This window comes from Ictalurus furcatus, chromosome 6, assembly GCF_023375685.1.
Source record: "Ictalurus furcatus strain D&B chromosome 6, Billie_1.0, whole genome shotgun sequence".
Classification (NCBI taxonomy): Eukaryota; Metazoa; Chordata; class Actinopteri; order Siluriformes; family Ictaluridae; genus Ictalurus; species Ictalurus furcatus.
In genome coordinates this window covers 42182-59393 of record NC_071260.1, presented here as the reverse complement: position 1 = coordinate 59393, position 17212 = coordinate 42182, and the positions used below count along the sequence as shown (strand labels likewise).

Here is a 17212-nt window from a genome sequence, read left to right as displayed (position 1 = left end):
TATATCAGACCCAGAGGAACCCAGTTCTAGTACAGGGGGCTAATGACAGCTCTATCTGAGTGAAAAACAATTCCTTTATTAATCAATTAAATGAGGGAATTATTACTGTGTAGAACCCAATTACTGCACTGAACAGACTTTGTGAAGAATAAAGTACACTGAGAAATAAATAATATTTATAATAAATAAAAGAAAGAAAGAACCTTCTCGAGGAGGTAGTGGACGATGCAGCCTCCCTGAATGTTTCCAATCTGAGAGAAGTGCAACTGGATGAACTTCCCAAAGCGACTTGAGTTGTTGTTGTACACTGTTTTAGCATTCCCAAACGCCTCCATTATGGGACTGAGAGAACACACACATGCGCGCGCGCACACACGCGCACACGCACACACAGATAGAATTTGCAGAACTGAATAAGTATAGAAGTATATCTTAAATAAAAGGTTAGTATGTGTTTGTGTGTATTACCTGCTCTGTATAATGGCCTGTTCCACTCTGTTGGTTCTCTCATACACTGAGGCTCCTGTAGAACCCTGACTCATTACAGAGAGGAACTTCAACAGCAGCTTCGTACTCTCGGTCTTACCAGCACCGCTCTCCCCACTGCGTACACACACACACACACACACACACACACACACACGTATGCACAAATAATTAGAGATTGTAAGAGATGTAGGGTGGACTGTTAGGGTATAAGGTGACTCTGTAAGGTGTAGGGAAACTCAGTAAGGCAGGGCTGTCCAATCTTATCCAGAAAGGGCCAGTGTGGGTGCAGGTTTACATTCCAATCAAGCCACACCTGTAAGTCAAGATCAACTTAGTAAACATGGGGAATTAGATGTAGCTCCTGCTTGATTGAAATGAAAACCTGCACCCACACCAGCTCTTTGTGAGTAAGATTAGACACCACTGCTGTAGGGTATAGGGACACTTTGTAGGGTGTAGGGACACTCTGTAGTTTGTAGGGAGACTCTGTATGGTCTAAAGAGACTCTGTAGGGTGTAGGGACACTCTGTAGGGTGTAGGGAGGCTCTGTAGGGTGTAGGGACACTCTGTAGGGTGTAGGGACACTCTGTAGGGTGTAGGGACGCTCTGTAGGGTGTAGGGACGCTCTGTAGGGTGTAGGGAGACTCTGTAGGGTGTAGGGACACTCTGTAGGGTGTAGGACATGGTATAGGGACATTCTGTAGGGACACTCTGTAGGGTGTAGGGACATTCTGTATGGAGACTCTGTAGGGTGTAGGGACGCTCTGAAGGGTGTAGGGAGACTCTGTATGGTGTAGGGACACTCTGTAGGGTGTAGGACATGGTATAGGGACATTCTGTAGGGAGACTCTGTAGGGTGTAGGGACGCTCTGTAGGGTGTAGGGACGCTCTGTAGGGTGTAGGGACACTCTGTAGGGGGTAGGGTACAGTACCTAATGAGTACACACTGGCTGTCAGCTCTCTTCCACAGACAACGGTAGCACTCGTTAGCAAGGGCGTAGATGTGAGGAGGAAGTTCACCAAGCTGATGTTTACTGTAGAGCTGTACAGCCTCACCATCGTACAGGCCAGGGATCTGCTTATAGGGGTTTACTGCAGCCAGGATGGAGCCAATGTTTGTCTGAACACACACACACACATATATACACATCAATTCTTGTTCCTAATCGAACACTGAACGTTGCTCTCACTTTTAGTCTGCATATTTGCCTTTCAGAGTCTAATTTATTTTCCCGTCCTGGTTTTATTTTTGTTATTAATCGATATTCCCTGTGTAATGTGTTCAAGTGAATCTATGCTGCATTGCAATATCATTTTAATTGACCACAAAATGTACAGAAACTACATTAGGTATTGTATTTATAGACATAACTATTGTTCTGAGCTTTGGGTTTCACTTTTCACAAGATCTATATTTGAAATTGAAACCCCCAATCTGCATCGAGGCATCACAACTACAGTGAATCTCGTCCTGAGTTTTCCCACTGATCAAATCCCAGCCCGTTTCAGGTCATGATTTATGTCTTTGGTGAGATCAAGTCTTAGTCTTAGGTTCATCCCCAGATCAAGCCTAGAGTTCAAAACCAGATCAAATCCCAGTCTCATCTTCACAAGCAGATCAAGTCCCAGGCTAGAGTTCATCCCAGAACAAGTCCTAGTATTACGGTTACCCCAAAGGTCAAGTCTCAATTTGGGGTTCTCCTCCAGATTACGTCTCAGTCTTGAGTTCACCCCAGACCAAGTCTCAGTTTCCAGTCTGGTAGTTATCTGTTTTACTATTACTGAATTCTCACTGATGCAGTCACAGTCCCCATTTTCTTCCAATACAGTCTACAGTTCACCCACATAACAAGTCCTTGCAGAAAACTGAATGTATAACTTTCTACACTCCAGAGTTCTGTCTGTTCCTCATCCTAGTTCTGAGTTTTCTGGGTTTTTTCACATTAGCTTCCTTGTGTGTTTGTGTGTGTGTGTGTGTGTGTGTGTGTGTGTGTGTGTTTGCGTGTGTGCTTGTGTCTTACATAGATGAGGTCTTTATGGTAACGGAGGTAGAGGTTGTGCATGATGGTCTGTGTGTTGAGCTCAGTGAGAGTTGACAAGTCTTCAACTCCATCAGCATTTACACACGTCACCTACAGAGAGACGGACAAAAAACAGGTAGAGGTTTATTTTTTATTTTATTTTAAAAATTACTATTATTAGTAGTAATAACACTGCCATAAGAGTAATAAACCATTACACTGTTAACATTTAGGTAATTTTGTACCTAAAAAAAACCTACAGTGTGTTTGACTCCCTAAACAATTTAGTGTGTTTGTGTGTGTGTGTGTGTGTGTATGTGTGCTGATTTATTAGACTGATAATGGCTCCTATCAGTGGTTAGGCAAGCTCTTAATGTGTGTGTGTGTGTGTGTGTGTGTGTGTGTGTGTGTATGACATCATATACTAAACAGGAAGTGGTATTGATCAATTTATGAGCAAACGGGAAATCATCTGATAACACACACACACACACACACACACACACACACACACACACACGTCCTCATCATTATCTGTCTGTCTCTGACGGATCCTCCGAATGGCTGGCTGTTATCCTGAGGGGTGCATTTATTTATGTTTCTGGCATGGTTTGGTTCTATGTGTTTTGGAAGAGTGGTTCTCCACTCCTCCTGTACAGCTCCACAGACTTGTAGAATGTGTGACAAGAAGAACTGGAGCTGTTATATAGGGTCGACACTTTACAGTCACATGCCATTTTGGATTTTGCAACATATATTATGAAAGTATGATGTTCCTAAATTCTACAGAAATTGAGAATGAACACTTTATATAAACAAAGACACAAAAACACTCCACTAGCTTAAAATACACACCTACAGCCTTCCTGATTCCTCCATCGAGCTGTTTCTGCTCTATAATAATCTTCCATCATTTCCTAGCTATCATTCTATGTTCAAACATGGCCATATGTCACCATAGTTGTGTCCAGAATCGTTCCCTGCTTACAACCCCTACTCACCATACGTTACTTACTACCCCCTACTTACTACCCGTAATTACTACCCCTACTCACCACCCCTACTCACCATACCCTACTCACTACCTGTAATTACTACCCCTACTCACCATACCCTACTCACTACCCCCTATTCACTACCTGTAATTACTACCCCTACTCACCATACCCTACTCACTACCCCCTATTCACTACCCCCTATTCACTACCTGTAATTACTACCCCTACTCACCATACCCTACTCACTACCCCCTATTCACTACCCGTAATTACTACCCCTACTCACCACCCCTACTCACCATACCCTACTCACTACCTGTAATTACTACCCCTACTCACCATACCCTACTCACTACCCCCTATTCACTACCCCCTATTCACTACCTGTAATTACTACCCCTACTCACCATACCCTACTCACTACCCCCTATTCACTACCTGTAATTACTACCCATACCCACCATACCCTACTCACTACCCCCTATTCACTACCTGTAATTACTACCCCTACTCACCATACCCTACTCACTACCCCCTATTCACTACCCCCTATTCACTACCTGTAATTACTACCCCTACTCACCATACCCTACTCACTACCCCCTATTCACTACCTGTAATTACTACCCATACCCACCATACCCTACTCATTACCCCCTATTCACTACCCCCTATTCACTACCTGTAATTACTACCCCTACTCACCATACCCTATTCACTACCCCCTATTCACTACCTGTAATTACTACCCATACCCACCATACCCTACTCACTACCCCCTATTCACTACCTGTAGTTACTACCCACACCCACCATACCCTACTCACTACCCCCTATTCACTACCTGTAATTACTACCCCTACTCACCATACCCTACTCACTACCCCCTATTCACTACCTGTAATTACCACCCATACCCACCACACAAGTGTGTAAATGATGATCATCACTCAGTCGATGAGTCTGTCTCTCACAGCACACTTCTGAAAGCTGAACCCCCCCCCACTTCTGAACCCCACCCCCCCCCCACTTCTGAACCCCCCCCCCAGTTAGGGTGTTGAGTCAGTAACCAAGCTCCTGCTGTTCAGCTGCTGACTTCTATACATTCCTCTAACAAAGATGAGGAAATACAGAGATTTTTAACTTCGCCAATGCACACTTTTTATATAAATTAGCACCATATCCCATCTTCTAGCTATTGAACACCACACCTTCTCCTTAAATCTGATGATCCTAAATTATGCAATGTAAATCCTAGGTCTGAGAGTGCTATCACATCCAGTAGTGCAATCTGAATCATGGCAAACTGTTTCTTCTGGTTCATTTCTCTCTGTTTTGTTTGGTCACTGCACATGATTAAAACAAAAAGCAAAAAAAGAGAGTCATCTGTGTTTTTCCAAGTGAAGTGAGGAACCCGTCACTTTCTCCCTTCACATGGAAGCGGACCCAGACCACCTCACTCAGCACTCGGACGCTCTCACACCGAAGTGGGATTGCTGTCTTCTCACCTGACTAAAGAACTGCACCAATGGGGAGAACACACCAGTGCTTGTTCAGAATACACACACACACACACACACACACACACACACACACACACACACACACACCCCTCTGAGCAGCTCTGTATTTCTGCTTGAAATTACAGATGATATTAATCCACACAGAGCTCTCAGTAATGTGAACAATCCTGTATAAACAGGTGCTGTCCATTTTAGGAAGGCATTCCCCTCCCTATAGCGGGTGTTTTTTAGTGGCCATGACCCTCCACTACAAATTTATGCAGGAACCTCTGGCAGCCTTGTGGAGAAGAACACAGCAATACCAAACCTGACCATCTCAACATCTACAGAACATTTCTGAGAAACTTCTGAGCAGCGACCCCTAAGTGTCTCCTCCTAAAAACAAAAAAAGCAAGAGCTTCTGTTCTCACTGAGCTTTATTTTCCAATGACATTCCATGTCATATTAATGAGAAATCCAGCAAAGAAGTAGTGGTGACAATAGAGCAAATGCTGGACTCAAATTCCCAGAATGCAATGCAGCCGAGTTAATGCAGAACTAAAGCACTGCTGCATCATTCTCTTTAAGTAGAGATGAAGCGAGCACTAAATCCCACTGCACCACTATCAGCAGATAATCGAATGGCATTGTGGGTAATGGAGGAAACTGTTAACTAAAGTGAAAATACACTATCATCTAAGAAAGCTTAACATTTTAACACAAATAAATCTTGGACATAAATCTAGGTCTTGCTTTAATTACAAAGATAATTTGTAATTCAGGGTATAGTATTTCTTTAACAGACCTAAGCCCCGTTTTTAAAGAAGTGGCAACACTGCTCTTGTAAATTTGCTGCTCTATTACCAAATTAAAAAACTTCTCACACTCTGAGAGTTTATAAATGTATATTAATCCACTGATTATAGCTGATGAATAACAATACTTCCTGTAGATCAGTATCTAAATCTAGAGCGTATTAGCGTAATTTCTGCCATCCTCAGATGAAGTCAGGGTGATTGATATTGTGTGGTCATCACCTCTGTCTCTGTCTACACCTCCACTTCAGGTTCCACTGGAGAACCTGAGACTGTCCCATGCCATCCCAGTGTTCTCTCTAAACTCCTCACTCTCACTATTGCAGGAAATAAATAAATAGAGCAGTGTGCCGAGGTTCTTATCCTGCTCTGATGTTTATCGTTAATGTGTGAACTGCAATTTGTAGAACTATACAGTAATCTCCTGCAGAACAATATAAAACACCCATTTAACCAAGACAATGCATCTGAATTTTATTTATATAGCGCTTTTTAACAACAGATGTCACAAATCAGCTTGTCAGATATCTGGATACAGATTTAGATTTCTCCCTATCTCATTCACCTGTGATCTTCCAGTGTCGTGTGTCACTCAGTTTTTATCTACAGCATCACGAACATCAGCAGATTAAAGACAGAATACATGAACAATCACCTCATATCCTGTGTTAATCAGTTCTTTTACAGACTGCAGAACCAGAGACCAGAAACACAGAAGGAAATGATCAGACTTTGTTTCTCAACTACTGCATGTCTCAGAGTTCTAGAGTTCTAGAGTTACTGACTGCAGGAAAATACTGCGGAATTCAGAACTAACAACATCAACACAAGTACTACAGCAGCAACAACAAAGAACCGTGCTGAGGATTGTGGTTCCACTGAACTGAGAGCAGTACAAAGCATTCCAGAACCACAATGATTATTCAAAGAGATGCAAATGGGATTTTAGTTTTAGTAGAACCACACTGAAATTAACTGATGAAGGATAGGTGCACTGAGGATTCTAGAACCACAGTGAGGACTCGACAATCAAGGATTTTAGAGCCATACAGAATATTCTAGGAACACACTGTTGATGTTAAGACAAAACTGAGTAACCTAGACCTGCATTAAAGATTCTAGAACTGTAGCAAGGATGAGACCCTATCTCACAGAACAGGCTACACAGCTACTAGTCCAGGCTCTTGTCATCTCAAAACTGGACTACTGCAACTCACTACTCCCAGGCCTCCCAGCCAGCTCCATCAAACCCGTTCAAATGATTCAGAATGCAGCAGCACGCCTCGTCTTCAACCAGCCCAAGAGAACCCATGTCACACCCCTCTTCATCTCCCTCCACTGGCTTCCTGTAGCCGCCCGCATCAAATTCAAGGCCTTGATGCTCACCTACAAGACCTTGTCTGGAACAGCACCCTCCTACCTCAACTCTCTCCTGAAGGCCTACGTTCCCTCACGCAATCTGCGATCGATTAGCGACCGACGCTTAGTAGTGCCTACTCAGGCTCGAGGTCCCTTTCAAGAACCTTCACACTAACTGTTCCTCAGTGGTGGAATGACCTTCCACCCTCAATCCGGACCACAGAATCTGTCACTATATTCAAAAAACAGCTAAAGACCCACCTCTATCATGAACACTTAACCAACCCATAAAATAAATAAATAAATAAATAAATAAAATAAAAAATAAAAAATAAACCTTACTCTGGCACTTACACCTCTACTCTGCGCACTTTGCTTCTTCTAGAACTCACTACACACTACTTATATTGTTCTCTGCTTGATATATCGCTTTGCTTGTATTTTCTCATTTGTAAGTCGCTTTGGATAAAAGCGTCTGCTAAATGAATAAATGTAAATGTAAATATAAATTTAGGGTTCTAGCACACCATGAGAGTGCCATCACTGAACTGCAAATGCTAGCCCCACTGAGGATCTCAGATTCTTCATATTGTAGATTGTAGTGTCACAACAAATACAGTAGAGATGCAATGAAGATTCTAGAAACACAAACAGGACTCTAGAACCTTTTCACTCTGGACTGTAGAGCCTTATGTAGGATTCCAATGAGGACTATAGAGCCATACCCAGAGGTGGGTGCTAACGCTCTACATTTACTTCCTTACATTTACTTGAGTAACTTTTTGGGAAAAAAAAATATTATTTTAAGAGTAAGTTTAACTAGCCATAATTATACTCTTACTCAGGTTTGTTTTTAATCACAGAAATGTACTTTTACTTCACTACACTTGGTGGCGTTCCTCCGCTACTGCTATATATTAATGAATACATGTAGTTTTAATAATTTGTTTATATCACGTATAATGCGGTCATGAGTCTCACCATCCGCTGCAGTGTCTGAATGCATACACAACATCCTTCACTTTTATAGCGGCTCACACCTGGAGACGGGGAAGAAGCGGGCGTGTCGACGGAGGCAGGACACATACACACATACACACATACACACACACATACACACACACATACACACACACATACACACACACATACACACACACATACACACACACATACACACACACATACACACACACACACACACACACACACACACACATACACACACACATACACACACACATACACACACACATACACACACACATACACACATACACACACACATACACACACACACACACACACACATACACACACACATACACACACACATACACACACACATACACACACACACACATACACACACACATACACACACACATACACACGGAGCCTCTATTTAATAAAACAGTAATGTCGACGATACACTGGTGACGTTACACGGACAGAAAGACTTAAAATCATAATGTTAATAAAAATCCTAAAACAATCATCCTAACTAGCACCCGAATAAGAGTTTTTAAATAAGTTTAAGATCACTATGGTTACTGACTAAATAAAAGAAATTAATGAAAGCCTTTTCTAATAAAATAAATAATACCATAATAAATACCATTTGTTAAATTCACATATTCAAAAGAATCTACAATCATTTAATTGTATAAAATAATATTTACTAACAACTGGACCAATTTATTAACATTTTAGCAATTTAATATCAGCATGGTTACTAGCTAAACAGAAACAATTACTAAGAATGTAACTGATATCTAGCTAACTAGCTTAGCTAACTCACCTATTGTATAATGTGTGGCATTTGCAAAAAAAAATTAAATTAAATAAACTGTAGTGATGTCACAATAACTGATGTAAATCACATTTAAATAATTATTTAGCTTATTTATTTAGATTAGCCTAGCTAATCAGCACCCGTCAATTGTACATAATTAATGTTTTATGCAAAATGGCTAATCAGTAACCAGTCAGCAGTGTGTTTTATAGGAAATGTAGAAAAAGAGAATAAAGTGAAGCTGATCATCACTTCTGTAATATTTTATTAAACAGCTCAGTTACGTTCTACTGAATTATTAACTCTGTACACCATTCAAATAAATAATTTAATGTTTAATTATGTTTAATTAATAATCAGTGCTGTAGGCATTTTTCACTGATCTCTCTCTCTCTCTCTCTCTCTCACTCACACACACACACACACACACACACACTCACTGTTTCCTGTCATTCTAAAATAAATACTCTCTTAATGTGTCTATGACACACACACACACACACACACACACACACACACACACACACACACACACACACCACACACGCTGGGAATGCACAACCGGAGACACAAGTAAAAAAAAAAAAAAAAAACAGGAATGAGGCGCGTGGTCATTTCCTGTTATTGTATTGTCAGACAAACACAAACACAAACACACACACACACACACACACATCATCGGTGCTAATCATCAATGTGCTAGAGCTGAACGGAGTGATGAAAGAGCAGTCTGTGTGAGCTGAGAGATCAGTGTGAGAGGAAACCCAACGCCCGGCCACGACTCAGCCGTATCAATCCTCATTAACTATTAACACACACACTCACACACACACACACACAGCATGCTGTTCTGTATTGTCAGTGTTATATAATGAGTGAGTATGTGGGATTAGGGTCACATGACCATGAGATTAAACACCAGAGTTTATATTGGGATTAATAACTAATAGGCCGCACTGTTTGCTGCTGTTACAGTAAAATAATCAACGAGCGGGTGGTGCGTTACTGTTATCACCCTGAAGTTTATTATTTTACTGTAACAGCATATCCCCAAGTGTTTTATTCCCCTTATACCACAGCAGTTTACCAACCACATTTTTATTTATTAAAAGAATGACACATGATACTTTTTATCCATTTATAGTTACATTAAATGTTGTTGAACATCAGTGAAACGAGTTAGTTCCTGTTCTCACTTGCGTTATAGCAGCTATAAACACTCGTTCCCTCACCAGTCTCTCTTTATTCTCTCTCTCTATCCTCTCTCTTTATTCTCACTCTTCAACTTAATAAGAGAAAATTAATCGCAGCTTGTCATGTTCGTGAGAAACAGTAGAGAAGTGTAAACTCCTCTGTGATGAAGATGTGGGAAAATGTAAAGTTACAGCTTTACCTCTGACTGTTGCACAGTGCTGACACTGGAGACTCCTTCCTTACACGCTACATAAACACATTTCTCCTTATGGAACGTCTACACACGGTTTTTAATCCGTTCTTCGACTGTCCGCTGTACACGGCCCTGTAAATGAGCGGTTACTATAGAAACAATAACGTATCAGAACGAGCGCGTTAATATAAACCTGCGCTACTGTCAGAGCTGCTATTATAGAAAACTAATCAACACCTTCTGACCCAATCACAATCCAGAATTCAGCAGCAGTGCGCGGAAAGGACAGATACTGCAAACAGATAAACTAATACCATCTGTGTGTGTGTGTGTGTGTGTGTGTGTTAACTGTGTGCAGCTTCTCAAACCCACACACTCTTCACAGCCTTACACGGCTGGAATGCTGGGAATTTTAGAAATTATTTTGGGCTGCAATATGAGGCCTCGGAATTCCGTCTGTATCCTGTGACCTTTAACCCTGTTCTCAAATCCCAACTTGATCACAATACAGAAAACCCCGACAATACACACAGACACAATGAAACAATATATTAAACTAGTGCTGCGAAAAACAAGGCCATGCTGACAAACAGAGGATTATGGGTAATCACATGATCAGTCACATGATCAGAAATGATCAACATGTTGTCCACAGAACCTCTTCACTATAATAAAATCAATAAAAACTTATTTTGCTTCTGACAGAAGGGAGGGAATTGTTTATTTGTAGTTTAGACAAAATAAAGAGTGTTTTATTATTTATTTAATAATAATAAGTTTTTATAAGACAGTAACCTGAGATAGGTTTTGGACATTGTGGTGATGAGTGTGTGTGGAATCAGCCCGGGTCAGGGGTCACATCACTGGTGGGTGTGTATCGGATCATAAGAAGGTAAATGACAGGTGTGTCACGTCCTCACAGGAAGGACGTGAAGTCAGTTTGAGTGGATTGTGTTATCCTTCTTGTCTTTTTCCAAGTAGTATACTAGCCTTTAGCCATTCTTTTGCTAAAACAGGTTAGTGTTATAGCCTTTTGGTGTGTTCTCAGTTCATTAATGATAATGATAATGAGTCTTTATTGGTCACATATACAGTAAAGCACAGTGAAATTCTTTTCTTCGCATACCCCAGCCTGTCAGGAAGCTGGGGTCAGAGCGCAGGGTCAGCCATGATACAGCGCCCCTGGAGCAGAGAGGGCCAAGGGCCCCGCTCAAGAGCCCAACAGTGGCAGTTTGGCAGTGCTGGGGCTTGAACCCCCGACCTTCCGATCAGTAACCCAGAGCCTTAACTGCTAAGCCACCACTGCCCCTATTAATCTGCTAATAGGGCTGGTTTTTACAGTCTAAAACACACTCCTTTCCTGCAGGTGCTGTACAGCAGGAAACAGGAAGTGAGAAAGCAGGAAATGGTCTCAGACGCCCAGTTGTGTCTCCCAGTTTGCCATGACAGAATAATAAGAGTGGAGTAAGAAATCCGGTGTAAATAAAGCTGATTGTGGGAGCAAAGCTTGATAAAGTTAAACATCAGTAAGAATGTCTGAGCTGATCTAAAGGATGAAACTTATACAATATAGAACAGAAACTATACCGGAATCACGTCTCAGCAGGATTTCCTCCAACATGCTAAATCTATCCTGAGCAACAAGCTATGATCAGCTCAAAAGTCATTTAAGGTTAGATCTGTGTGTCCAGCTGCTGACGTCCACGTGCTAGTTACAGAGTGAGGAATTTAAATCCAGCTTCAAATCCTTCAGGACTCTAAACATAAAACCAAGAACTCTCACCACCGCTGGGTAAAATAAACTCCACATGCAGCCTGGCAGAGCAGGACAGCTGTACACAGCGTTACTGCTCTCAACCCAAATCTGAAAACCACAGCTCTACATTCGGACACTCTGTCCCCGGTGCATGTGGCGTAAAGCTCCATTGCCTTTACTCTGCATTATTAGTATAACTAGTGTCAACTATTAAAGTTCTGACTTGTTTCTTATTGCAGTTTGCACCCAAGTCTCAATCAGTTAATCATTTCAATTTGATATAATAGACTTTAGGTTAAAACTATAATTGATTAATTTGAATTCAAATGAATAAATAATGAATTCAGAAGTTCCTGTTTACACAATTAGCACATTTTTATTATATAGTACACGGTTATAGAAGTGCAATGATTTATAATTGCACTATCCGGTTGTTGAGCGCCGGTCCGGGTCCCTGAGGCACAGCAGGCTGTCCCGATCGAGCTCCGACGTACCGTATACCAGCGAGTATTCAAAAGGGTACATACCACTCTTTGGTGGATTCAGGCTGTAACCAAACCTCAATTCACCAATGCCTGGTTCAAGGTGAGGCATTGGGAAATAATCAACACCTTCTGGCTAATCATAATCCAGAATTTAACAGTGCTGTGGTATATTGTGGTTACATCAAACTGTCGGACAGTTGCGCTGGACTTAATACTGCTCCTGACTTTTCACGCAAGAAAAATGTGCTGAAGTTCAATATCGAATCTCTGTAACTGAGACATGCCTCTGTTTTAGACAAACTCCACCCCTCGTGTAACTCTCACATGACTTCTGAATAGTGCTCAAGTCTGTAGTTACGCATGAGATCTGAATACTGATGTGTGTAATTTCAGGATTAAATTCTCACTGCACTTCAATCTACTCTGAATAAGACCCATAAATAGTAGTACACTACACTGATTAACATCTGACACATCACATGACTCATTTATCTCACTGCATAGAGTGGGTGTGGCTATGGAGTGCTGTTACCATCTCTTTTTCTACCAGCCAATCACGATGCATGTTACTGGGTGATATCTGAATATCCAAATACTCACTGACTGGTGAATCAAATCACAAGTTCAAACTTCCTCCTGCTGATCAAATATAACTATATACATTCCAAGCCACGCCTACTCAGAGACACTTCTATTGTATCTGTAGCCTTAATGACATGCCCACTTTCCTTGTATGGACTTAAAAGACACAGAGGAAGAGAGAAAGAGACAGAAAGAGGGAGAGTCACACACAGCATGACTGAACATGATATCATATTCCTCAGGCGTTGTTGAGAGATTTTTAGAGGTTGGATGTTTCAGTAGCCAAAAGTAATTGTCCACTGCAGGATTACATTTTGAAGTGAGTGTGTGTGTGCGCGTCTCAAACCCTCAATGTGGTACTGAAATTAAACCGAGCTCTCAGAAACTAACCTGAACCCTTAAAGTACCGAAACTGACCCAAACCTTCAGAGTAGTACCGAAACCTAATACCTAAGCATACCTAATAATCTCTCCCTCTCTCTCTCTCTCTGTGGAGCTACACATGCTACTCCTGAGATATTAGTGATCCTGACCCTTTCTGCTCTAGCTTTAGCACTACAATTACCACAAACAGTTCTGGACTCAAGTCTCCATCAGTGACCAGTGGAGAAGTTCAACAAAACAGACTTCATGTAGAAACTGTAATGAATTTCCTGCTTACACAACTGCTCATTAGGAATAAATTCATACATTTAACATCTATATCCTGAGTTTATATATTTCTGTAAAGCTGCTCTGGGACAATGTCCACTGTTAAACACGCTGTACAAATAACACTGAACTGAACTGAGACTCAAACCCTCAGAGTAGTACTGAAACTGACCCGGGCCAGTACTGAAAACGACCCAAACTGACCCGGACTCTCAGAGTAGTACTGAAACTGACCCGGACCATTCAGTTTTAGCACCACGCCGGTGTTTTGTATATTATTTTTTCATCAGTGTTTATTATTCTTATTTATTTTCTCACTTCAGGAGACAAACCGGAATTAACGGGCGCGCGCGCAGTGATTGTTGGTGTTAAAGCGCTCCGGTAGGTTTAATTTAATATGAATAAGTTACTGCTTACCTCAACAAAGAAGGTGTCCATTTTCAGTTTTCAAGCTTATTTCCATTCACACATGAACAGAAATAAGAAGGCGAGTGCGTGAAAACTCCTTCCGGTGTGCACGCGCTGTGATTCCGTGCAGTTTGTTGTGTTTTATTGGGTTTTTGTGAATGAGCGGAGCTGAAACGCTTCACCGCTCCGAGATGCTGCTGCCGCTTTGTGCTGCGAACTCAGAGGGGCGGGGCTTACCCACACATCAATCACCCGCAGACCACGCCCAATATGAACAATAATAAACCAGCACCCCTGTTAGGGGTTTAAATGCGCGTTCACGGAGCAGATGGAGAACAGTATGATATAAAGGTAGAGATACTCTTTTCATTAAAGACTTTCTAATTCACTTTCCTACAAATTCAGTGATTACACAATAACTCAATAACACAACGGAAATGTCTCAGTGAAATATACAGCTGAAATATAACATTATACTTATATACTTATATAAATATAAACACTATATAAATCTGTTTACTGTAAACCAAACACGGCCACATGAAGTAAATTATATTAGACTCATAAAATTATGTTTATTTCTGGAATAATTATTCATGGTAAACAGACAGAATGGAAAACAAAATTAAAGTCTTTTACATCACAGTCACGTGATTGTTGTTGGTTTGAAATTGAAATGTCTCGTCACTGAATTTTGTAAGCCTAAGGTTTGGGGGTATAAATACTTTTTGAGTGAAATCTGTACGTAACACGAACAAAGAAAGAAAGAAAGAAAGAAACAAACAAACAAACAAAATTCAACAAATTAATTAATCAATTAAAAATAAAAGTGAAATTGATGAATCAATAAACAAAAATAATATAAAAGGCTAAATAAACCATTGAAAGCATTAATAAACTAAACACTGATTAAACATATATGAATGAATAAATTGTCCATCTTAAAAAACAAACAAAAAAAACACCTATAAACTCCAGAATAATGAGTTTTCTGCTATCAGTATAATTCCTGATCTCCGGATCCAGATCCAGAGGTTTTCCTCCTGCAGAGCTTTGGTTTCTGTTGATGTTTCTTCAGATGTTTCTCCTCTACACTGATGATGTCTGTAGAGCTGCTGTGAGATGATCTGTACAGACAAATTCTTAATGGATGTAGCTGAGAAATTCACAATGTTTTTATTTCTACAGTAAAGTGAAGGTTTTTACTGAAATGCCCCAGTGTGTGTATTCTGTGTGGTGAAATATACAGTTGTGTAAATAATAAAATTAGTTAACACTGTGCTAAATTTAGTGTTGTGCAGTTATCAAACACATAAATATATTATATTATATTATATTATATTATATTATATTATATTATGTTAATCGACATGTAATAATGACTGAAAGTCTCAGAGCTGTTAGCTGTATCATGCTAATGGGTTAATTACAACTCCATTAGTGCCTTTTAGTTGATTCCCTGAGGTCACACACTGAGAGATGAGTCCTCCTTCTGCACACACACACACACACACACACACACACACACACACACACTGTTTTAAGCTATGAGGATTTGTCCCACATGATGTACATGATTGTTGCTCAGGGCTCCAGATGGTATGTGGGAATCTCCACTGTAGGGAATATGGAATATGGTGGCATTTGGGACACAGCCCAGAAAACTAACACCGGAAGTGCAGGAACACACCCCTAACTCACCCACCCACACCCCACCCAAACACACACACACACACACACACACTGTACATTATCTCTGTAGTATAATTGCTCTCCCCAATGTCACAGTGTACATACCATTAACACTGGAAGTCAGTGCTAATGGACACAGACACACACAGTCAGTACACTGCACGCTAATGTTTTTCTCACTATGCTGCCCTGCACAAAGTACCGGCACCTTCTACCACGTCCATGAACATAAAAGGAACAGCATTAAGCAGATTCTTATATTAGTGTGTGTGTAGTGTATAGTGTATAGTGCCATATAGTGTGATAATAAAATTAGTTAACACGGTGCTTGATTTGGTGTTGTGCAGTTATCAAACAAAGACATACAGAAAAACATAGAATATTTGTGTTCCACAAGGTTCTCTTTTAGGCCCACTGCTTTTTTCTTTATATATGCTACCTCTGGGTCAAATTATTCATAAACATGGAATTATCTGCCACTGTTATGCTGATGATACACAACTGTATGTTTCAGCTGAACACAGACACCAGCTTAATAAAGTTGAGGAATGTGTAAAAGACATTAGACACTGCCCCACAGCCAAAGCCCAACAGTTATGGAACAGCCTAAAGATCACAAGGAGATTACTGTGGATGATACCACATAGAAACCCTGAAGATGGCTGTGGATGTTCTTCCTTGGATAACTTTAGGACTGCAGTTGCTATGAACAATTTGCACTCAAGTCGAACAAATTGAACAGTTAATAATTCAGTTTGATACAATAGACTTTAAATTAAAACTATAATAATGTTCTGTGTGGTTTTTCCTTTAAACAGCCGCTGCACTATAAATCCTAGTCTTTAATGATTACATAAACATCCATATCTGTGTTTCACTGAGAGGAGTTTATTACATTTAAATCAGGTGAAAATTCACGAGCACTCATCTACTGTGTAATGAGATGGCGTTCCACACGTTCTCCCCGAGTCTGTGAGGAGTTCCTCACGTTCTCCCCATGTCTGTGAGGAGTTCCACACGTTCTCCCCATGTTTGTGTGGAGTTCCACACGTTCTCCCAGAGTCTGTGTGGAGTCCCACATGTTCTCCCCATGTCTGTGTGGAGTTCCACACATTCTCCCTGAGTCTGTGAGGAGTTCCACACGCTCTCTTTGTGTCTGTGTGGAGTCCCACATGTTCTCCCCAAGTCTGTGAGGAGTTCCACACATTCTTCCTGAGTCTCTGAGGAGTTCCACACGTTCTCCCAGAGTCTCTGAGGAGTTCCTCACGTTCT

The 17212-nt window shown here is 40.9% G+C and overlaps 1 protein-coding gene across 2 annotated transcripts in view; it reads right to left on the bottom strand.

Annotated features, from left to right (window-relative positions):
• The window catches only part of myo10l3 (myosin X, like 3), a 49218-nt gene extending 34718 nt beyond the window's left edge, over window positions 1–14500 (bottom strand). The window contains exons 1-5 of one of the 2 annotated variants that reach the window (XM_053626077.1): window positions 14258–14500; window positions 2511–2621; window positions 1422–1609; window positions 469–603; window positions 204–342 (exon numbers count right to left, since the gene is read on the bottom strand). In XM_053626077.1, coding sequence (XP_053482052.1) covers window positions 204–342; window positions 469–603; window positions 1422–1609; window positions 2511–2621; window positions 14258–14278 — 594 coding nt within the window. In that variant the 5' untranslated portion in view covers window positions 14279–14500. The remainder of the gene's footprint in view (window positions 1–203; window positions 343–468; window positions 604–1421; window positions 1610–2510; window positions 2622–14257) is intronic. The other variant, XM_053626076.1, reaches the window with a different exon arrangement.
• Between the last annotated feature and the right edge of the window lie 2712 nt (window positions 14501–17212).